The following is a 26,028-nucleotide window of genomic DNA, read 5'->3' on the forward strand; positions in this document are numbered from 1 at the left end:
GCCTAACAAGATTGTGTGAGGTAGACGAAATTGACCTTAAAACGATCGTATTGTCTTTTGATGTCCAAAAATAGGCAGATCGGACATATAAGGACTTTATCTAATGACTACATAAATTTGGGATTTATTATTATTATAATATTCCAATGAAACTGAAAATTGTATTTTTTTGTTAGGATAAACAACAATTTTACCTGGCGTAGCCGTGCATAAAATGTTTTTCTGCGAAAAATGGCGTATTTAATGGAATAGAACGTTAATACAGTAAACTTTCTCTTTTTTCTCTGCAATAGGCTATCAAAAATAATTTATCTAATGTGTATGTGGAAAATTATGTGAAAAGATAAAAAGTGGCAATTGTTACCTTTCATACCTTAAGTTTCATTCATATGCCGCTATTATTGTTGTTGTTACCAATTATGTAAATCAATTGTATCTGATTTTATGCCCTTTATGGGCCCTGTAATTTGGAAAATACAAAAAAAAAATCTATTCATTGATAAAACGTAATATGGACTGGTCCAGTGTCCAGTTTGCAGGTCATTTAATTTACTGTACACATTCATGCACGCTCTGATTTAATCGATATACTCGTACGAAAAAGCATGAACAGTTTGAAGGTAATCTAATAATAACTTAATCCAATCAAATTGCATAAGATTCAATAACAACGTCCAATCCACATCATAATGAGTAATAGGGGTAAACTTGGTAGGGAGAAAATGACAGATATTTCAAGTTAATATTTATGCAATAACGAATTAAAATTTGTCAACCAAAAGTTTTGCTACAATTTCAAAAACATGTCGTTCTGTATGGGTATATTTTTCGGATCTTTCATTAGCGTATTTAAGGCTATATAAAGTTTGGGCTTCAAAAGTTCACACAATTATTGACTTTATACAGAAAATTCGTCCTTGTAAAACATTTAATAGTTCACAAATGATACGCGATTTTAAAGTAAAATTATTTCTTAAAACACTGCAAAAAGTTTCATTCATATTGATAAAGTGGTATCGTCATAAAGTGCTTTGAAATGAACAGTGGTATAGCAAACATCGAATTTCCTCACAAAATGTTATCACACACTATAGTAAGGGGAGTCAGCTAAGTTTGTTTATTTTTAGATTACAGGTAATCATTGGACATTACGTATACAACCTGTGTGACCTGTGTAGTGATTTTGATTTTACGATAAATTCATGAATGAATGAACGATAATTTTATGAATGAACATGAGCACCTGACCTCTTTCTTAAACACCAATTAAACATATAAAACCGTATTTAAAAGGAGATAATTCAGTCAAATTTTCAGTACTAAATCAACAACTGAAATGATTCCATTTTTTGATGAAACATCGTACGAACGGAAAACGGAATCGCAGGTATAAAAATGCACTTTTTTCCCTTGTAATGACCGCGGATCTATAATTTTTATAGATCGGTTGAAATCCCAAAAGTAATTTGCATAATGGAAATTTAGGCGATAGCAATACATCGGAATGACCTGAAGGTCATCCTCTGTAAAAAGCATGTGTTAATTTTCTGACATTTTACCGTTTTATTAAGCCAATGAAGTACTGGTTTTAACAAAATCTTCATTTAATAAACTCAGTGTATAACAAGGTATTGATTTGGCTTGGTCACATTGTGAGAATTTTCAAAAATAAAAATTGTTATCTTATTTCTTTATTTTTCTTATTTTTTTGTTCCTTTGATTTCACTGAGACCCGGTAAATTTAAAGGGAACGAAGTTAAAATATTGGATGCAAAAACATTTAATTTTGCACAGAAACAATTTTATGAGAGAAATACACTGCCATGTACTGATGTCTACAGCATACCTACTGAAACTTTTTAGTGGTTCTCGGATAAGTTCCTCTGTTTCAATAAGATTAAATCTCTCCGGTCGCAACCGGTAACTTTAACAAAGGTTCCTCACATATTCCTTTTGAGGATATAACCTACCATTTCCCATGTCCAGGAGCCAACATGGGAAGTGAAAATCTAAGCGCCTATGCCTATATCTACAACCTAACGCAATGAGAAACAAACTTTTCGCTGACTCTCGATAAATTTCTCTTCGTTTCAATTACAAATACTCGTTCCGGTCGAAACAGGTCACCGTAACGAAAGTACCTCACATATTCCTCTATTTTCTATGATATTACCTACCAATTATCAAGGCCAGCGCCATACAGGTGAAGCGAAAATATTTGTTTAAAGCAAGGTGGGGTTCAATAGAAATTGCATTTTTGAATTTCTTTAAACCCTCATAACTTTGTCATTTGTTAGTCGATTTTCACAGTAGTTATACGATATACTTTCGAATTTTGCGTCAAATGATATTGCACAATGAAAACACATTTAAACTGATTAGTATAGATAACAAGTAATAGCTTTTATAATAAGCTAGCCGTCTTTAGCTGATGAAAGTGGAAAATGTTTTCGCTTTGTAGGTTAATTCATTCAGAATAGCCTTCACGCCCTTGTATATTAATTGTAGTGGATTACAAAACTTATGAATGGCTTATACAATTTTTTAGATTTACCAATATCTGTTTTGGGGGAATGTAATAATACTTCAAACGGAGGGGTAATGTGTTAATCATCTGCGTTTGTAGCAAACTTTTGAAAATATTTTTTATTTTCAGTTTTTTCTGATAGCTGGACTTGGGTTTTTTACAGTTAAACATTTACAGACAGTCTGGTTTTAAACTTTTTTGACATTTTTAAACCTTCATGAATTGTTATGAAATTTGGACATAAGCTAATCTTCAAGACCAGGAAATAGCATCTAAAGAAAAAGTCTTTTTTTTTTAATTCTTTGTACTCATAAATAGACTCAACATTACACCTTTACGCCGATAGCAGCAATCGCAGGCGAGACACAGGGTTCCGCAGAACCCCTTATGAATGTTTTGCTATCATAAGATATTTTTGTACATGTATTCGTAACTTTGCTATATATTATAGCTAGACTTGGGAGGATAAAGAACTTAAAATATTGTAATGACATGTCCATTGTAAAAGACCGTATGTTAAACCTTTAGAAGTAAATTGTTTTGTTTGCTGTTTAATTGGGTTGCTTCCTAAATACATTATGTATACTTCAAATCTCCCTTTAAATCATGCATAAATATCAAATATTGCTTGTAATATGCTAGCATACATGTATAATTGCTTTTATCGTCTAAGAGTAGTTTTGTTTTATTCCATGCTTCTTATATTCCCCTTTGGATTTTTGTTTAGTAAACGTCTGATATCTTGATAGGAAGAGCTAGGGAGAGATAGACAACATCCAACCCAACCCACACCCGGATCCCCTAAAGATCTTGGGGTATGTGGAAAAAAGGGGCGGCACTTATTATAATGATTGGAAGGCATGAGCCGCTGGTCGACAAATTTAGGTGAAATATATAACAAGGTTGATGATTGTCAATCTGAAACTAATCAGATGTCGATATTATTTTACAGATGCAATTAAAATTACTGTCGTAAATGCTTAAGACACTTGCAAAAACTATTCATCTCCCGTTGAAATAACGTAACAATGATAGCTATATTTTTTTTTGTAGGTATAATTATTGTAAAAAATATGATAGCTAGGGTATGTTCTTTTGTTATTCAAGATATGATGAAAAGGGTGGGGTATTGGATGTCTCAGCTAGTCACCCCTACCAAAAAAAGGTCGAAGTGCCGCCGCCCCCTGAGATGAGATAAAGATTCCATTGTAAACTAATATTAATTGAAAATAAATGATTTGGATATATCCGTTTTCAATGTTTTTTCTGCCTTTTGATTATCTTACTAAGAATTAATATCTATAATCTAAGAAAAAAGCATGCGCGGTGTTTTCCTATGTTTTCATGTATAAAATTTACGCACGACTGGATTGAATGCGAAATAATCACGTGTGTTTACAAAATTTTAGGAGTTTCGGCTATTTATAGGTAAGTGTTACCTGTGTACCGATTGGTAACCAGGCAAAATCTAATTGCTAAAATAAAGAGTCCAAATCCGACAGTCTACGGGATTAACAGACATTTACTAGGTTATCATTGTCCCAACCAATCAACGAACTTCACTATTATAGAGTCAGTAATTATCTTACAATCAGATAGTAAGAAGCATTCATCCTGCAGACTGTGCATCGTTCGAGGAGACGGTAATTACACCTGCATTTTAATGACCCAGTCAACGATTAGAATCACGTGACATTAGCAATTCTCCTGATCACATGGAGTGGACCATGGACTGTGTTCGGATTGCTATCCTGGGATGCTATTTTTTTAATCACTCTCCTTCTCACATAACTTCCTTGTGTATACAAAAGAAATAACTTACACTAAAAATCATGAATAAATTATATTTTAACAATTGGAAATCAAATCTATGGAAGCTGCTGATCACATGCATGCACATGTATGGCTCAAACAGTAAGGTACATTTAATAGAACGCAATAGTAAGAGAGTGGTTGAAAGTTATAATATATAGCACAAAAATGAGTTAGAAATATTAATAAACACCATTATACCGTATGAAAAATGCTTGCAGTCACTGTTTGCAAGATCACAGCACGTACTGGTGTGAATTCATGTCGTCCACCTACTCATTGTATATTTTGTTAATATTACAGTTATCTGTTTTAGGTCAAATATTTATATACAAATCGCGGTTTATTCTGGCTATTCCTACATTTAGTAAAATTTTATGTTGGAAATCCCAGAATTTTTACGTAAACAATGGGATTATGTAGGATCATGTTGTAACAACACTAAACTAATGAACCAAGGTAAATCCAGGTAAATCTTGTGGAAAATAAAGACAAAGAATAGTTTCTATTACAATATTTTATTGATAATTTCATAGCACATTTTGTGTAAATAATATTCAAAAGCACAATGGCACAGGTTATTCACAAGCAATTTAAATTATTTAGGTGAAAATATTAATATATACAAGTAAATAATATCAATTGAAATATAAATATATTAAAAATGTAGTAATTATTATTTGAAAAAAGCACCAAATTTTGAGTTACACTATATATTCATTGAAACAAAGCACCGAAAAGTATACTAAATTGACATTGAAACAGAGCACTAACACAGTAATACATTGTACTAAATTGAACACACAAGAGAATACAAAGTCTTAATCAATGTGCAGGAGATGAGAAGCAGCATCTCCATACTGGACTGGCGTAAGTTCATCATTCTGTAACCTTGTTTTCAGTATTTGAATATAAAAATAAGAAGATGGGATATGATTGCAAATGAGACAGCTCTCCACAAGAGACCAAATGACACAGAAATTAACAACTATAGGTCGACGTACGGCCGTTAACAATGAGCAAAGCCAACACCGCATAGTCAGCTATAAAAGGCCCCGAAATGACAAATGTAAAACAATTCAAACGAGAAAACTAACGGCCTAATTTATGTACAAAATAACGAACAAAAAATAAATATGTTACACAGCAACAAACGACAACCACTGAATTACAGTCTCCTGACTTGGGACAGGCACATACAGAATGCGGCGGGGTTAAACTCGTTTGAAGGCGCCAACCCTCCCCTAACCTGGGACAGTGGAGTAACAGTACAAACTATAAAAAATCAGTGGAAAAAGGCTTCATCAGAGGGATACAAATAGAAATACATCTAACAAAAACACAGAGTGGACGTGGACGGGTACTTATACATCCCCACAACAAAATGACGCTAAGTTCAGATCTGAATGTACTCGCAGTTACTGACAGCTAGTTCAAAGCCAATAACTAATAAAAAAAAATCATGCATCTAAGACTAAAATATCAATCAGTACACATCCAACATCCAATGGATTTAGAGCAAAGACGTCATCTATTTCTCTGTATTTGCTCTTTCTTGGAACACGTTTTCCACCGGCTCTGTATTGGATAAGTGTTAGAGCATGGAAGGCTTTTGATGTTTGGGTGAGGTGCATTGACTAACTTCTTCATATTACTATGCCAACCTTCTAAATGATTTGTTATTCTAGGACCTTCTGTTTTTGTTTAAAAAATCATAATTTATTCAAATAATGAAATTAATTAAATCTTTGAAGCCAAAGTTGAAAGTGTAGGTTACTATTAAATGCTTTAACTACCTTTTCTTTTGAATAATTTTATTTTCAAGAAATGCCATATTAGAAACAATTAATTATAACACTTGATACATGTTTTCATACAAAAAAAGGAGAACAATTTTTGTACATAAATTTCATATAAATAATTATTTTTATCTAATTTCCATAGGTAAAGTTACCTGTGACCTAATTAGACACTAATGACTAAAACAACATATTTTTGCAATAACAACATCTATTGTTCTTCCCATAAGCTCCCATGTAGGAATAGCCAGAATAGTAAAATACAAAATGTAGGAATAGCCAGAAGAACCCAAATCGCATGTTTTAAATTACTCTTATTGATTAAGAAAACACTCTGTTTAATCTTCAGGGTTTATTTTTTTAAGAAAATACTCTGTTTAATCTTCAGGGTTTATTTTTTTAAGAAAACATTCTGTTTAATCTTCAGGGTTTATTTTTTTCAATATAATATAAAACATGTATATAAAAAATTATTAGATTTTTTAAAAATTAAACAAGAAGTAATACATTTTGGACAATATAAGTTTTTGAATGTATCTAGCAAATTAAAATTCACACTGAATATATTAAAAATTGGTATGTTAGCCCAGGGAGGTTGCATGAGACCTCCTTGGTTAGCCAAAATAATGCTTCTGATTGAAAATTGTTCAATTATTTGAAATTTAAACAAAATTTTGGTTATGAAAATTATATCTCTTTGGTTAAGAACTTTGATTTTAGAAGAGCTATTTGAAAACTACTTATATCTGCTCATAAGTTTCAAATTTGGCCGTTTTTTTAAATATTCCACGAAATGAAAAAATTTGCAAAAAATGCTCCTCTGGCTGTGTTGAAGATGAAATCCATTTTTTAACTTCATGTGAAAAATTTAACTCTGAATGACTTTGTTTGCCAAACAATTACATGTTTTTTCTATACTGGACCTTAATGCTGTTGGAACATTTATTAAAATCATTTTTCATGTAACTATATTATATACTATAAACCAAGGGCTTTATTACAGGCTAATTGTATTGTGATTCTAAGTATCTCTGCTAATCAATTTTCTGTTTTACTTATACCTGTTTGCTCTATATGCATAATATAATTAATTGGTAATAAAATATGTTCTTTTTCTTCTTGTTCTTTTTCTTGTATCTCTTCACAAACTAATAGCTTGTAATGAAAATGATATATTTTGCCAAATTGAATTCTAGTTAAAACAAATCATAGCTAGATCTATTTAAAAAATGCATTCCGACGTACAATATGTACACACCATAAGTTCTTCTTGGGTTATTGGTCACAGAGATATGTGTGTATTCAATTTTAAGGTGGTTTTTAAATATGAATAATTTTCCAAATGATATTAAATACTTCATGCTAATTATTACTATTAGATATCACGACATAAAACTATTCGTATTTATATGATCTATCACCGTGTCTTCTTTGAGCCGACAATACGTTTATAATTTATCAAAATAAAGCTGATCAAAACATTGTCTCACTTGATTAGGCTATTAAACAACTTCTATTGATGTTAAAAATGAAATACGACTTTATTTTAATTAAGCGTTTTCTTCCCACCTCTTGTTTTTGTGTTCGAGTTGTATAGACATGATAACTATTAATAAAGCAATAAAAGTTGTCATCTCTGACACCCTGTCATCGTAAACACCTTGTTTGTCGTTCCATACCTTTGATAGTTATGGTCAGTAGAACGTACGACCGTTCTGATACAATACACACTTTTCATTTCTCCGTATTTATTTCGATTGTTTGGAATTAAAAATCTTTAAAATGAGATCCGGTAAATTGATATTTCTTTGTGTTCTAATTTTTTCGAAATTATTTGGAGTGCTAGGCCAAAGGTTAGGATTTGGAGCACAACCGCCTTCGCCATTTGGTGGAGGAAACATTTTCGTCCCTCAAAATTTTCCTCGACCAGTGGACCAAACTATAGATTTAGAACAAGCGGGATCTTTCACACTAAGTCCTCCAGACGGTTCTGCAGGAGTGCAATTATTAGAAACAACAGTTAGAGATGGAAACAGAATAATACTTCAAGAAGGAGGTCAGCAGAACGAACAAGGAGGACAGGGACAAAATTTTGGACAACAAGGATTCCTGCCTAACCTTCAAGGAGGTGGACAGCAGGGTTTCCAACCTAATCTACAAGGACAACAAACATTTATTACCCGACCAGCTGGAGTATTTAATAGCCAAAATCAACAGGTACGAATTGTTCAGGCTGGGGGTGGATTCAGGAATCCGTTTCCAGGTATACAGCTTCCTGTTGCAACTCTTATGGCTCCAATCCCAAATACAAATCCATTTCTCAGCCCGCCTAATTCACCTTCAGGTCGATTAGTGAATAATATCATAGCAGGAATTCCAGGAAATCCTTTACCAACGGCTATACCTAGTAACCAAGTCAACATAGGGCAGCGATTACCTATGGGAAACATTCAGGGAAATCTTCCCATGTCTGGAAATCAGTTTCAAATGCAAGGAAATCAGGGGTTACAAGGAAATCAGTTTCAGCAAATTCAAGGAAACCAGTTTCAGCAAAATCAAGGAAACCAGTTTCAGCAAAATCAAGGAAACCAATTTCAACAAATTCATGGAAACCAACAATTTCAGAGAGCACTTCCAACGGGAATACCAAACACACAAGATGCAGTAAATTCTATAACTAGTTCTAATACTTTTGACGAGCGTTTTAATTTGATAGATCCAACTACTAATAATGCGGTTCAGGATGTGTCTAATCCCGGTGCGCAGAATCAACAAGGACAATTTCAAGCCAATCAAAATTTACAGCAGCCATCTCAAAATAGTATATTTCCACAACAGAATCAGTTTCAAAATCAAGGACAGGTTACAGGAAATATCAACAATCAATTTAGAGGAGGTTTACCTAATGTTGGGTTTCAAGCCCCTGGACAAAACTCACAGTTTAACCGATTTGATCCACCTCCTCCACAATTTATCGGCAATCAAAGACAATTTAACAATGTTCCAAGGTCTGAATTTGCTAATAATAATGATATTCGAAGCGCAAATACGCGTGCCATTTTACAAGCGAATGATTTCAACGTAACATTGACACATCCTATGGACCCTAGTGTTGGATTACTTTTAACAGATGTTTTATTAAATAATCTTCCTCAAAGGGCTAACACAATATTCAGAGATTTTGGCCAACAAGGTTTTACAGATATTTTTCCGGGTCAGTCTCAACCGACACCAATTCCCGATATTATGAATACACTGGCTCCAGGTTTAACTATGTCTACTCGATTTACAACAATGCCTCCACCTTCAACGACCACAGTTGCCGAATATAGCTGTCAACATAGGTAAGGTGCTAAAAATTAGAAACTAATTAAACTTCTTAAGAGCATCAAGTGACCAGTAAACAGACTTAATCATGAGAAGATAGTTATTTTGTAAGATATTTAACTTAAATATTTGGAATCGAGAAAATACATTTTTGTCTCCTTTTGTTATTTAGAGAGAAGGGGTTCTAATGCACCGTATTTGAATATCAAAATATAAACAATTTGTCAAGACTAAATCGCCCTTTTTACTAATCTTCATCAAAACGCTAGCACTCAATTGTTTTAAGTCAAATACACGTAAATTACACGGGAGCTATGTGAAATAAAGCGGCATTAAAAGAAGATCTAAAAATCTTTGCCTGGGGAATTTTAGACGATTACATGCATGGTCGACGGAAAGGTATAAATCAAATGTACAGGAAGAGTTACCTACTCTTGTTTCTTAAATTGTGCACAACTGAGTATGAACACGGAATCATCACATTTACTCTCAATGGAGACTGTAATATGATTGTTCTAAAGTTTTCACGAATTTACTGACCATAAATAAAACAATAGTGATGTATATTTAATTATTTTTTTGTAGATTTATAAACTTTACTTTATCAAATTACGATTTAGTGACATGAAACTAATTGCCTCCATCAATAAAAGAGGAGAAATGTCTTTATAAAAGAAAGTATATACAACCATATTTACTTTAACTGCTATATTATATTAATTATTATTGTGTTTTTGTCGAAGTTGCAACAAAGACAACTGACAACTGTGAACCAATACCGTTGAAAACGCAGTTCAGTATGAATGTTACCCAAAGATTTTGTTGAGTTACTGATGATTTAGAAATATAAGAACACTTCAATGTTGTAACACCATCTTATATGCATTTTTAGAAACGTGCAATGATGTGCTAACTTTAAAAAGATCTTTCGAAACAATTAATATAAAATGAACTTAAAAGCAAACAATTCTTTAAATTGAAAAACAAATGTACTAAAAGTGCATAACTTTCCCTTAAGGCATATGTGCAATTTTCTTTTTCGCCGGAAGTACTAATGACTGTAAAAAGATTCACATAACTCCATTGATTTGAAGCGACATTGCACATGCCATAAACACGACCACGTGAAAAGTTACTTTCCTTTATGACATATAGAAATCTATTTGGTGCAATGATACACGAGTTGAAATCGCATCCGTGTTCTTGTGGTGGCATACTTGTTTCAGTAGTCTTGTGCTGGCTTGTTAGCTAGCACGGCGGTCCAGCACAAAGCAGGGTATATTCAAATCTCATAACATTGTACCATGCAATCATCTTGAATATGCAAGTGATATAAGTATCTGGATGTTAAGCATTCATCAATCAATCAATTATACGATGTTTCAATTAATCTAGCTAATGAAATAGAAGCAAAATTCCTCCTAACTGAATAATTTTTCATTTCAGTAAATGTGGCAAAGGACAGGCTTGTGTCTATGATGAGAAATACAGATGTCCAAAATGGATTCCTTTATTACAGTGTAAATGTTTGGCAGGTAATAAAAGTATTTAGTAATTTATCATTTAATTGCAACAAATACCCTCATTGTATCAGACACATCCTACAAAAGTCAAGCGTCAAATCATATTTCAAATAAAACAAGTGATAATGAAACTGAATATATATATATAGATTCTACCACTGCATCGAGTGTGATACGATATTTATCCACTCGAGACAGTTAAATTTTCAAATTTAAAACGCGAGGCTCGCCGAGCGTTTTAAATATTTAAAATTTAACTGTCGAGAGTGGATAAATATCGTATTATACGAGATTTGGTGGTGGAATCTGTTTCTCTGATGATTTTCAAACAATACGCAGGCAAATTTATTCCTTCTTTTCGAATGATCTGCAAAAAGATGTGTTCTTTCTATGGGATGTCATCATGCATGGTCGCCTTTTTTCATGCCGTCACAATAGGAAATTCAGAGGAAAGCAAGAAAATTCGACGTCATAATCGGATTTTAACCAATGAAGAACTGAGATCAAACGAACCACACGTTGATTAAATTTTTTTTATACAATGGGTGCAGAAAGGGATAAATTGACGAAGAATTAGAGAAATAATATATATATAATATATATATAATTCGTCTAAATAACAGCCCAACAATGTTAAACTTAATTAAACCATTGTGGTGACGTCAGCCTATTCATTTACCGTGGATTCTTTTTCTAGAATCAACGCTTCCTAAATCAGCCGCTGAAATTGACTCACCAAATTATATTCAATTGTTTCCTTTGTGTGCCTCATTGCATTAAGTTTGAATTGGCTAATTTACTGATTTCTGTTCACGTATGGAATTAATTTAAAAACTTACCTTTAATTTTTGTATTTTTTATATGCCTTCACTGGGAATTCTTGAAATCTGTTATATGTGACTGACATGAACACATCGACAAAACCTCTCGGCTACCAATGGGTTACACTATAGATGTCTATTTTATATATTTAAATGAACATCTGATATACATCGGTTCATCGGACACACATGGCTTGTACCTTTATATAGACAAAATAGGCAATCGTATAGTATGAGTTGGTAGCCGCGAGGTTAGCATGGTTAAAATCAATGAGTTAAAGATAGGGATTTGTCGGTTTAGGTTCGAATCCCTGTATTCTCTCTGTTGTTCCAATTCTTAAGTTATCCTGTTTTTTTTTTCTAAATTTGCATGTCATAGTGGATATTTTTGTAATAATAGCGAGTTTTACCTGTTTTTTTTTATATTATTATTGGTTATTTCACATGTTTGAAACAAAAATTATAACATTCTATTTGTCAATTTTTGTTTTATAAATAAAGTTTGATTTCATCTGTTTTACTACATAATATTACAAAGGTTTGTTCGCAAATTCCTATGCGAGAAAATCGTGATGTGCCTAGCGTGCTAGAAAAATTTCGATAACATACTTATTATATATACTTTATATATGCTTTTTAGTCGGGTTGTTGTCTCTTTGACACGTTCCTCATTTCCATTTTCAATTTTATTAGAAATAATTTCGAATATGTCTTATTTTGTATAAACAGATAATATTCATATGCCTGGTAATATAAAGATCTGTAAAGGTAGAAGTGTTATATTTGTATTTTGTTAACCAATTTATTGTGATCTGAGATTTATCAATGCATCGTTAGACACGATAACATGGTTATTTAAACTCACTTACAATACCTTCTAATTAAGAAAAGGCTTTAATTTTGAAAAGAAATGAACACAATAGTTTAAGTTATAGATACAATGGATAAGCGTAGATTCATGAAAAACAAACCATTCGCCCTCCGGGCTCATGGTTTCTTTTTCAAGAATCCACGCTTATCCATTGTATCTATATAACAGAATCGATAGTACAATTATATTTTCTTTGTCATTAAGTAATATTCATTGTTAATATGTTTTGCAATTGATATAATATATATTGAATTTGAGTGTGTCGCAAAACAAGAGTTATTTACGAAAAGTTTCACAAAAGTGCACATTTCTTTCGGAGAACAGGAAACGGTCCGACCGATCATGATTTGAGAACATATAAAATACGGCATAAGAGGAATATGCATGTAAATTTATAATGTGTAAGAAAGTTAATTTGTTGTATACAATTTTATCAGTATTATGTAAATTTTGTGTTATTCCCTGGAGTCTATTGTCCACTTTCGTACCAAAGAAACGCCTTATATTACTTCCCAAAGACTGAGGTAAATGATGATAACATTTTTTAAAGTGGTTGTTAAAAACTATTACTTTTTGTTCCGGTTAGAACAAACCACCAAACTGAATACTTATATCACGGTTTGCTGTCATCCAGTTTTATATTGAATCGATAACAGTTACTTTAGGATCTACGCCAAGCTCGTTCAGAGTGGTTGGTATTGGGGTTTGAAACGGTTGCATCTTATTTACTTATTTTGATTACATTTTGTAATTTTATCTTTTCAACATGTATATATCTACTCACAACTAAAGATATTGTCTCAAATGATTATGTGAAGCGTAGTACAGCCATATTAAAATTTAGAATGGAAATTAAAAAAAGAAATGACTACTAGTAATTAAATTCTTACGTATAAATGTTTCCCAGAAATAGCATTACTAGTATAAACACTGGCTTGCTCAACATCGTTCCGCGTAAAAACTGGGAAAATAATAATTGGAGCAAAAGAAGAGTCCCATGCATCACGCGAAAAAAAAAAGAGTGTTTCTCTTAGGACTATTTTTTCTCTGCGATCAAAATATTACATCATTAGAAGCCGTTAACCTAAAGGAAAAGTTAATGGCCATGGGTAGCTTAAAATACTTTTAATAAATACGGTCATCAGAATCTCAAACTGACAGTTTAATTGTTCTTTCAACAGACCACAACATTTGACCTGACAGTTCATACTCCCATTTTTGTATAGGAGTTTGACGAAACATATTAATCAAACTTAACTGGTCTAAATGAAATAGTAACTGACTAGTTTCGTTAGTACTTCTTAAAATGTACTTTAAGCCTTATTCCAAGTTATTACCAATTTTTTTGCCGTCGTTATTAGTAAATAAGTAGCAATTGAAAATTAGATAGCAAAGTATACTGATGTTCCGTAAAACGGAGCCTTTTTTACTTAACAACTAAGCTTGTGATAACGATTCGTTCATTAGCTGATAATCTTTCAAATTGGTTAACTTGTAGTTAGAAGCTGTTTGTTGCTGTCGTGATTTCGTTAATTTGTTGTAAAAAAGCTGTCCATACTATAAAATACATGTATAAGTACGAAGCTAGGACCAGTCGAAATGGGGACATTAATTCTGAAGCTTCCTTTTAAAAGAGTGACACACTCTTTGCACGTAAAAGATCTTTAAGTTATCACTAGCTGACATATATATAACAAGGTAAAATTTCGGGACAGCCTGATATTCCGACACCCCATTAGTCCGACACCCCATTGATCCGACACCCCAATAGTCCGACGCCCTATTAGTCCGACACCCCATTGGTCCGACGCCCCAATAGACCGACACTGAATAATTAAAAAAAAATTATATCTCTTTTATATTTGAAAGCATGATGACATGTTCATTTAATACTAAAACTGCATTTAGAAAAGAAGGCCTTGTCCATCAACTGATCAAGAACAGTAAATGCAACCTATCAAGTTAGATTGATAGTCACCGTTGTATTAGTGAAAACAGTAGGATATATTCACTCAAACAAAACATAGATTGATAGAGGAGCGGGCCTCATGTTTTACGTAACTGAAAAGGAGTATCAATTTCTTAACTATAGTGAACATTTTGTCAAATTATGTTTTGTTGAACTACTTACATGTAGATACTAAACTTCGTTTCTATTCCAAAGCAGAGAACTAAGAAAGTTTAGGCTCTAATGAGGCTATACTGCTTACATGATTGTGTGTGTGATGCTAGCTTCATTGTACAGGATGGACAAATGTTTCTTGTTAAATGCTAATAGTGCTTAACTTGAACACATGAAGCACCCTTTTCTATATTAATAGACTTTTTGACAGCTAAAATGAAACCTTAATGTCAATTTTTTTTTAGAAGAACGTCAGTTTGATTTATCTTTATGCACCAATGTTTTAACTTGAAGAGAGAGATTTAATTAAAATTAATGCCTTGAACTCTTTAAGACAGTGAAAAAAATGGTAAAAAAGTATGCACTGGCGGATGGATACAAGGACGGACAGACGGACGGACGCCCGGTGTTTCTGTGACCCTGCAACGCGTCGCGTAGGGGTCAATAAAACTGGGTATCCACACTAAGAAACAAAAAGTGTGGATAGTAAAATGCGGGTTTGTCTCAAAGTTGGTAAAATCACTCGAAACTAGGTGAGACATGCGCAGTTGTGATAGATATGTTGTATAAATATAGAAAATTGAATATTTTAATCAACAACAAAAAATTAAAAAAAAATAATTCTGTATCATAAACCCAAGCGCCTGTGATTGTGATGGCTGTGTGCGAAAGTGGCAGGAAAACTCGTCTTTATTACACATTATACAAAGCACTAGCGTCGCACACAAATAATTTACTAGCGATTATGTGACAGTGAAATATACTATATATACTTTGTATAATTTTGCCATTTTACTATTTCACATTTCATTTATTGTCATTTCATAGCTGGGTTAACTGTTAAAAGGAAATGTTTTTATCATGTAAAGTCATGCTTTATTGGAATACATTTATTTAACAATCAATAAGTATGTTTATAAATGAAGAAACTTTAAGAGACGTTAGTTTAACAACGTATCCATATAAATTATTTTGAGCCAGTTTACAAGACTTAATTCAAAACAAAATTGCGAGGCATAATTTGTTAAGGCAAATGTTGTTATTACAAAGGATATTTTAAAGCGTTTGAACACCATATATATTTTACAGGATGTATGTATAACGACTGGTTCATACGTAAAAATTTTGTGATACCAGTTGACAGATGTGGCAATCACTGTGCTTGCGAAAGAGATGATGGCGTGGTAAGTCAACTCAATGTATTCCATATTTTCCTGAAGTACTTGTTAAAAATATGACTCATGTTAACTGACAACCTTTTGGGTACTTTCTGTAGACGCCGCGGATCTCGGACGGCAGTTACCAAAACGCTATATCTAAAATACCTGGATTTCATACATGGACTAATAGTTTACATAAACATGAAGAAGCAAAAAGAGAATAAACCTTAATTGTTTTACTGAAATCGTAGGAGAAAAATAAAATACTGGTAATGAAAAGAGAAATTAAGTAACAAAGGCAAATGTAAAAAAATATAACAAGAACAAATAACAAGGTACCCTTCTAAATGGGCGGAAAATGTCAATGAGACAAACAAAGGAAATTTGATGGGTAAATATCACGTGGTAGATGTTAAAAGATATACACAAGATAGTAATCTTCTTTTTCAGGCAACTTGTACGAAGATAAAATGCCCGAACGCTGCCTGATTACGTTATTAACAATCGACAAAGTTGATCGGGGACAAAGAAATTAGCGTTTCGTTTGTTTTTTCAACGAAAAACCTCAACATCTGCAGAGTGAATGCAGGCAGAAGAAAACCAAATAAATATGTCTTTCATCATTGGATTACAGCTGTTTGTTTCTTTGAAGATTTTGTGGGAATGTTATAACCAATTCATTATTTTGTCATTATAATTCATTCAACTGTCGTTTTAAGACATTCATTTGAAACTTTGTACATATGATATCTATAAATAAAACTGTATATTTTCCTACAGTCTGTATACATCAACATGATCAATGTTTTTGCTGTTGAAAAGTCAGTCGTTCTTAGTTTATTGTTATGAAGTTACGAAGAAAATAGGTTTTAAAATATGCAGTTTCCTCGCAAAAATCTTTTTTCTAAAAAAATACGTATTTTAAAAAAGGTAAACAAAATAATGTGTTTTAATTTAATCAGCAAATTAATTTTCGGAATAATATTTAAACGTTTTATTTTGTGTTCACTTAAAACCAAATTATTAATGCATAATCCCAGATTGATATTATTACTTGCCTTTCATATCTGAATAACTTCATTACATAGACTTTTCATACGATTCCGTAATTTTAACTGACTGAGTCATCCCCCCAAAAATATAAATATTTTTTTCGAATGAATTGCAACATTTAAAGACTGCACGTGCTAACCGTGACTACGTTAAGGTGGCAGGTACCAGTACCTAGGACATGTGTCCCACGCAGGAGAATTTTTTTTATAGTTAAGCAATAAGGTATATAATTGCATCATGTGGACTGAAAAAACAAATGAATGTAAATTCTAGGCTATTGTACTACATTAGTAAGTAGTGGCATACACAGGTTTGGGATTTTTTCACATATGGGACCAATCAGAAGTCAAAATTTGGGTCTCCTCTCTTGACGGCATCCAATCAAAATGGGGGGAAAATTCAGTTTTATGTAGAGATTTTGATGGTAAGGATAGGTGCGGACAAGGCTCTAATTCATTGAATATCATTTATCTCTTGAAATTTGCTTAAAATTCTTGTCTGACATAGCAGGATTCTGAAGGTGAGTATTAGATTTGTATCAGAGCATCACATTTTTTGCCTCATTTGCAATGCATTTATAAATTTTAAAACCTCCATGCTGGACAGACACCCAAATTTACAGGTTTTCTATAGATCTATATTCACATAAGTACGCACACATCTTAGTTACTCGAAACCATAAATGTTATTTGCATATAAGCTTGAATGATTTTTCAGGAAAAATAAATCATAAATTAATGAAATTCTAAAGATTTATTGTAAAATAACAGGTTTCTGCCACCTAAATCAATGGATAACAAAACAAATGAAAAGGATTGAATTAACTGGTAATTTATGGTTGTAGCAATAGAATTGAATGCTTCTTTTTGTAATTTTATAGAGTTGTAAAAGTGTTTGACGTTCACACTTCATACAAACTGTGTTATGGTCAATGCTTTTAAACCTCATTTAAATTGCAGAAAGAAGCAATTCAATTCTTAAATAGAACATTAAAAGCCAGGGTATATAAATATTGCTCCCACCTAATTGTCCGATTTTTTCGACATCATAGTCATCTTAAATGAATCGCCCTATGTGTTCATATACGAGTATGTGTCGAATATATCTTAATCTTTCAAGTATATATATACTCTATATGAATGGTTGGTTGGCCATTTTCTCGACGTGATTAAGAAAGAGAGGCAAAAGATAACACAGGGACTTGCAAAGTAGAAAATAAACTGACAACGCTATGGCTAAAAACGAAAAAGACCAAAAGACAAACAACAGTATACGAAAACACAACATAGAAAACTAAAGACTGAGCAACACGAACCCCACCAAAACCGATTTTTTACTTGCGGTGTATTCAACTTATCATGATGATGACTGATGAGCCGATTTTTACATGAGAAAAGCGAAGGGTGTCACGAATGAAGGACGGACTGCTTAATTTCTAATGTTAGTTCGTTTTATTTTTGTGTTGACTTGTGTTAAGGTTGTTCCGTCTTTTGTTTCCAGTGTAAAGACAAATGTTTGTCTTTAAATTTCTACTTAAACTTGCCATTTCTGATATTCTGTTGACCTTTTAAGTTGTCTCTTTATTTGTAAAAAAAACCAGATGATTTATTTAATACACGCAACTGTTAAAAAACTGTCACTACTGTTTGCACAGTTTTTATATGCTACAAAAAAAAAACCCCAAAAAAAATAAAAAATTACATTTTTTTTTTCATTTCGGTAGTTTTGAGTTTCATCGTAATAGTTCCTTATGTCACAACTACAGATTTGCATAACTTGTTTTTGTTTTTCCTATTTTTTCATTATAAAAAGTCATTCTTTCGTAACTTGTTCTAGCGAGTCCACATAAATCCACAGAATCCAAATATATCCATAAATAGCAAAAAAAAAATGCAAAAAGAGGATTTTTACCATATATATATATATATATCAACTTATTGAATCACATAAGCTTCACATCAAGCAGATAAACAAATTTAAACGTGATGGTGTGCAAGTTAACCACCCTTTAAACAGACCTTCAAAAAATTCAACTAAAAAGCCTCGCAACCGTAGATTTCGAAGAAAAAGTAAAATCCGGTCAATACCAATAACACGGTTGTTAATTTGTCAACAGTCTCTCTAACTGAGGATGAAATAAAAGTTTTATCTTAGGGTTTGAATTTTTTGCCCTTCTCCCAGTATCATAGATAATATGAAACTGGAAGATGACCTCAATAACTTTGCCAGAACCCTCAGAATTAAAGAATACTTTGGTAACAAGGATAATGAGGGAGACTCAGACACGTCTGAATCTGAGGAAGAAATCAGAATTCCGCATTTTAAAAAGAAGAGTTCATGGATTTCAAAACCAAGCAAATCTGCTACACTGGAAGATGTTACCGACAAAATCAATTCGGATGTTGTTCATCTAGCTAGCAACAAGTACTTACTGTGTTGAAGACCCATTTGTGGCCTTGGGCTGTTTACTGCTCTTTGGTTGGGTTGTTGTCTCTTTGACACATTCCCCGTTTAGATTCTCAATTTTATCTTCATTAGTCATTAACCATAACATCTTTTAATTCAGATCACTGATGAATGGCATTCTACAGTTTTTAAGAACAGAGGCTGAGCAGTCTAATAAAAAATGCTTTTCATCTTCTACTGTTTCCTTACATCAGTTACGTTTTCTGTCTATAATTAATAAATTTAGGTATCTACCCCTTTCTATATTCAGGTTATGATCACTAAGTCTAAATTTGGCAAATAATTTTCTTTGCTCCTCTGAACCTATGTTTAAGTTAGGTTCTATATACATATTTAAATTTTCTGTATGTTCTTAACATATTTCCAACTTTGACTCTTGTTTTATTATCATTAGTTAGTTCTTTATGCCAAAGATTTATACATTTTGTTTTTAATCATTTTACTAAATATTAACCTATAGCTGTGCAATGGAACCTATGGGAATGCAACCCGAGTATAAATCTCAATAACCGAAAATTAACCTATAGCTGTGCAATGGAACCTATGGGAATGCAACCCGAGTATAAATCTCAATAACCGAAAATTATACCATAGATATCTATGGTATAATTTTCACAATAACCATGGTTTTGTTGTATAGGGTCTTCGAGAAAAAGAAAGATAGCAAGACCTGGCTGCCTGAATTTTTTGACATTTGAACAACAGAGTCAGTGCGGGGCCACTAAGCTAAACTGCCCGCTTTGCGCCAGCCGATATAAATGAATGCCTAGGGTGGGAATCGAACCCACGTACAGCAACTCTGTTGTCCTATATTTTTAAATGAAAAAAAATCGCTCCTCGAACAAATAAACAAATAAAGTTTAAAAAGTATATAAATGTGTATATATTATGCTGGAAAATATAAGTTGATTTTTGGTTATTGAGATTTATACTTGGATTGTATTCCATAGGCTTCACTGTACAGCTACTTGTATAGGTTTGAATTTGCCGAGGCAGCTTTTTGTGGGGAGGGCAGGGAGCAAGCCCATTTTAAGGAGCTTCATATTTGGTAAATGCATAGACTTTTTCATTGTATTACTCCAAATATTGGCTTGCTATATCCCCCTTTCAGAATCCTGGACCCGCACCCGATTTGTTATACATTGCTGACATCTAGACTTTAACGAGGTTGCTCAAGTAATAACAATAATGTTGAAATGTTAAAATTAGATAGCGTCTGGTTTTTCTAAATGAAGCTTACTTTTTGTGTAAATTATTGCTAGTCAACATGTGATTTTAATCATGAACTTTTGAAATCCCTTTTAATCAATGTACGACTTGAGCTTCAGTACAAATTAAAATGTGGAATGATTCATCCAAACTCTCAAAAAGTTTCTTGTGAAATTAATTTCCTCAGAATTATAAATGAATATTAAAAAATTGAAACATTCTAACATTTTGATAAAATAAAAAAAACTAACCCTTTGCAGTTCAACTTTTAATCTGTTTCAGAAGCCCGTGCTTATTTTAAAAAGTAGGCGGACCTTTATGCGTAAGGCCCGAAAAGGGTTATTTAACTGATTCTTATCAAAACTATTTTTTAAAGTAAACCAACAAAAATATATGAAATATACAATTTTAAACAGCAAAAGATGCGATAGGTTAAAACAGATATTCCATATTTTTTGGATAGTTTTGCGGCATTTCGTAAATTATACCATAGTTTTTTGTTGAAACCTCTCGGCAACCTCACTCGACTTCGTCTCGTGAGGTTATTGCCGGGGGTTTCAACAAAAGCTATGGTATAATTTACGAAACACCGCAAAACTATCCAAAAGATATGAAATATCTATAACTTAACTATTATAACTCTGTTTATGTTTTGATATATTTATATATAAGTGTTCAACATTCAAAAATTCAAACATCTTGTGAATACAATTAACCCATGATTCTTGCTTGGCAGTTATGTCGACATAGCTACTGGTTCTTTAAATGTCCTGTAGTCTCATTTCTTGAAGGTTTTGGTCCAACATCTAATGCAAATTGACAGAATTTAAGATGAATGGTCTCTTGTTTTGAATTTTCCAATTTTTTTATTACAAATTTTTCAGGGTCATTTATAAATTTCGGTACTTGGAGTTCTCCCCATATTTCAGATCCAAAGAGCAATACTGGTTTTACTGTGGAATTAAATATGTGTATTAATTGAGAGATTTTTTGTTTTAATGGAATAAAAGCTTTTAGGCATCAAATTTGGCATAGATTGGTGTATATTTTGCTATTTTCAACGTTATACCATATCTAAATAAAATATTTTTCTTGATTCTACCAGTATCCTGACTTATTAAAAACTATACTTTAGTTTGAGTAGTATTTATTTCCAGATGCCATACTTTTTAGCAAATGGTGACAATTCATTAATTGAATTTTGAAAGCCATTTTTAACTGGTAGATACCAAATCTAAATCATCAGCAATATAATAGGCAGTTAATATTTATGTCATTTAATGTAATATGGTCACAAGGGGAATCAAAATGTGATGATAAATCACGGAGATATAAACTAAACAGATTAGGGCTAAGATTATCTCCCTGTCTAACACCAATACAGGATGAGCAAAAAGTTAGTTCTCTTGTTTTCTATTTTAATACATAGATTAATATTACTATATTAGGACTTAATAATATCATAAAACTTGAATCAAACCTCTGCACGTTTCAGCTTGTAAAATAAACTAGCATGAGGTACTGAATCAAAAGCATGTCTGAAGTCACCGCAGCTTCATGTTTGCATCAGTAATTTTTGTTTTGCTAGGGTTACTTTTACAGAATGTCATTCTTCTGTTACTAAAATCTTAGCATGTCCACCTACACTTGTGAATTCCAACATATCTATCCATGAATACAATATAAATAGTAAAACGAGTAATTTGTCCGTATATATGTCAATACTGGTGTGAATCAATGTCCATAACTTGGTTTATTTTTTCATATCAGGAATTAATGTTATATATATGTAAAAGTGATGAATTGAAACCGTCATTATCTTATATTATTTTTTATATATATATATATATATTTTCGTTTGGGCTTGTATTATATTTGCCTTCGGGTTTATATGATCCGTTCATCCTATTTTGACTCTTTCAAAATTTAAGAGTCTATCCTAAATTGAGGTAAATTATATGGCCTTCCAAATACCGTTTCGATTCCTAACATCACTGAAGAGACATTAATTGTCGAAATCCGGATATGGTGTACAAATTTTTGCACCTCATGTTTGCGGTATACCATCTTTTCCGCAAGTTTATTGTTTTCTGTTTGGTAATTAATTAATAATAAGATCTATTTTGTAACATCTTGTGATCCGTTTATTTGGCAATCGCCAATGGCAGTCAGCAGGGTTTAAGAACATCAGTTGTTCGACCTGCTAGTCAAATGCGTTTTGTTAAAATATACTTTTTCACTCATTTGGTCTTTTGGAAAATGTTGTTTGTGCTGTATTTAGACCCCTCTACCACGAAATTTGTTTGCTTGCACACGTATAAAAATTGCGGTTTTTATCCAACACAATCATAGGTTTGAACGTTGATTATACTTCAATCATTTTTATTTGTTGAACATCGTTTTTTGTTTGTGAAAAGTTTCAGTGTTAAAAAAATTCCGAGGTTTAACTAAATAAATTAAAAAAAAAATGTCAATATTTATTACAACTCCTTTTGTTTTGTAGGAAATTTAGCATTTACGCTTCTTGTCTGAATTGTCCTGTGCATCTGTGGCACTAAATGTAAAAGACCTTGTCCGAGATATTGCTAATATTAAACTACAGTATAAGTTTTATAAAAATCTAGCAAGAATTGTACCCGTGAGAGCGCTAACAAGATCGGACGGACGGACACATGGACGGACGGACACCCGGTATATTTCTATGTCCCCCGCAACGCGTTACGCGGGGGACAAAAATATATGCAGCAGAGTTTAAACGGAAAAGTACAAATTGCCAATAACAGAAAGTTGTGATGTATAATGGCAATGAATGGTACTATAACATATAATACTGTGGATTCATTATTATTCGTTGGATACCAATTTTTGTGGATTTCGTGGGTACAGGTAAACCACGAAATTAAATGTTCAACGAATAACAAATTTTCCATAAGCTTGTATGCAGACTTCGTCAAAACCACCAAAATAAATATCAACGAACATGTAAGTTTTACTTAATCCACGAAAATTGGTACCCACGAAAATAAATGAATCCACATTTAATTTGGAAGAAACCACTTTCTATTTTTTCTTATCAATGTATGAGGTAAAAAAAAAAGTGCATACATTCCCACATGTATAATAAAACTTAATTGAAATATAACTTTGTTTGATTCAAACCAAACAACCCAGGAAAAAAGTAGGCACAAAACTATTCATCTGTTGGAAGCCTGGGGAAAATAGGTATTTTCGAATAGACCATATTTTATTATCATGATTTATCAGATTATTCTAGATTTCTTGAGAGAAAAAAAATTGTTTCAGAAATGGACAATGCAGAAAGGTAGTGAAAAGGTTTTTTCTTCCAAAAAAATAATCCGGGTTCGTTCGCCCTGATTTACATTCGTCCTAGTACCTGTTCACTCTAATACCATTACCTGTTCGCCAAGAGTCCATTCGCCCTGATTTTTATTTTTTTGTTGTTGTCTAGTTGCACAGTGTTTATTATTTGAACAGAGTATGTTAAAGTTTGTTGAAAAATTTGCAGAATACTTGTATTGCTGCAATCAAATAATTATTTTCCTTTGATTTGCGTAGAATACTGGAATACAATGTATTTATCTTTATTGATATTTGTAAACAATTTTAATAATTCTAGTCAGTCAATTTATGCAGTATAATAATAAATGAACTGATAAATCCTTTTCATGTTTTACAAATCGTACATCATTGTTTTTCTCATTCCAAGCTGACTAGATTATCAAAACAAAATGTTGATTTTATTATTAATCCATCAAAGAAAATTATTACAACAATCAATGAGAATTATTATTATGAACAATTAATGTTCAAAAACACGCCATCAATTTTGAATATTTCCATGTATTTTCATGAATTTCAAGAATCTATACCATATAAATATCTGAATAAGTTTATTAATATTTTTTAATAAAAGCAAGGATTTGTATATATACAAACCCTTGATAAAAGTAGGGAGAACAAAACCGAGGGCGAATGGACTCTATGGGCGAATGAACTCAGGGCGAACAGACCCATGGCAAATATGTAACCAGGGCAAACGAACCCGATACCCCAAAAAATACCCCCCTCTTTTCCAAGATAAATGGACAGTGTTTTTTTTTCTCTGTTTATATTATATATTTATTCAACGCAATCATAGGTTTGAACGTTGTTTTCAATTTAGACTTTCTTATATTTTTTCGTTTGGGCTTGTATTATATTTGCCTTCGGGTTTATATGATCCGTTCATCCTATTTCGACTCTTTCAAAATTCAAGAGTCTGTCCTAAATTGAGGTAAATTTTATGACCTTCCAAATACCGTTTCGATCCCTAACATCACTGAAGAGACATTAATTTCTTATATATTTATATATATATATATCACTGAAACTTGAGACATTAATTGTCGAAATCCGGATATGGTGTACAAAAATCTTTGCACCTTTTGTTTGCGGTATACCATCTTTGCCGCAAGTTTATTGTTTTCTGTCTGGTATTAATTTATAAATTAGATCCATTTATTACACCTGGTGATCCGTTTATTTGGCAATCACCAATGGCAGCCGGCAGGGTTTAAGAACATTTGTTGTTCGACCTGTTAGTCAAATGCGTTTTGTTAAAATATACTTTTTCACTTTTTTGGTCTTTTGGAAAATGTTGTTTGTGCTGTATTTAGACCCCTCTAACAAGAAATTTGTTTTGCATGCACACGTATAAAAATTGCGATTTTATCCAACGCAATCATAGGTTTGAACGTTGTTTTCAATTTAGACTTGTATATATATATATATATAGATTGCCTAAAAATGTAATTTTAACACAATATTTAGTATGTAAATATAAGAATGTTTTAAATATCTACAAAATGATGAAAATAAACGCAATAGACCATCATCTAAGACCTCATGTGAAAGAACTACCCTCTTACATTCAAGATACGACTGATTATCTAAAGAAAATGGAAAGCCTCAATCCTCTACCAAGCAATACTATACTTGCATCCATGGACGTGTCTTCTTTATATACCAACATTCCACAAGACGAAGGAATAGCAGCGTGTGAAGAGGTATGGAACACTCGTAGTGAAAAAAATCCTCCAACTGAGTGCCTTGTTACACTTCTGAAACTAGTGCTAGAGAACAACAACTTCTCTTTCAATGAAAAACATTATCTCCAGATAGACGGTACTAGTATGGGCACAAACATGGCCCCGTCATATGCCAACATATTTATGGGCCAACTTGAAAAACGCCTCTTGGCTAGTGCTCCATACCAGCCCTTATCATGGTTCCGATTCATTGACGATATTGATTTCAAATGGACAGATTCACAAGAACA

At 32.4% G+C, this 26,028-nt stretch overlaps 1 protein-coding gene across 1 annotated transcript; it reads left to right on the plus strand.

Moving 5' to 3' along the window:
* The first annotated feature begins 4,716 nt into the window (after window positions 1–4,716).
* Window positions 4,717–16,761, plus strand: LOC127708441 (mediator of RNA polymerase II transcription subunit 15-like). Its single transcript, XM_052213310.1, has 5 exons — window positions 4,717–4,798; window positions 7,979–9,482; window positions 10,912–11,000; window positions 15,892–15,986; window positions 16,413–16,761. Exons 1-5 carry the CDS (start codon window positions 4,717–4,719, stop codon window positions 16,449–16,451), a joined length of 1,809 nt encoding a protein of 602 aa, XP_052069270.1. The 3' UTR covers window positions 16,452–16,761.
* Window positions 16,762–26,028: the final 9,267 nt, after the last annotated feature.

This window comes from Mytilus californianus, unplaced genomic scaffold (assembly GCF_021869535.1).
Source record: "Mytilus californianus isolate M0D057914Y unplaced genomic scaffold, xbMytCali1.0.p SCAF_7, whole genome shotgun sequence".
Classification (NCBI taxonomy): domain Eukaryota; kingdom Metazoa; phylum Mollusca; class Bivalvia; order Mytilida; family Mytilidae; genus Mytilus; species Mytilus californianus.

Bases quoted from the DNA above. Each gene is read 5' to 3' on its own strand.
- LOC127708441 (XM_052213310.1), top strand. From the start codon at position 4,717: ATGTTGGAAATCCCAGAATTTTTACGTAAACAATGGGATTATGTAGGA. The intron at 4,799-7,978 runs GTAAATCCAGGT...AATTATTTGGAG, and splicing joins CACTAAACTAATGAACCAAG to TGCTAGGCCAAAGGTTAGGA. The intron at 9,483-10,911 runs GTAAGGTGCTAA...TTTTCATTTCAG, and splicing joins GAATATAGCTGTCAACATAG to TAAATGTGGCAAAGGACAGG.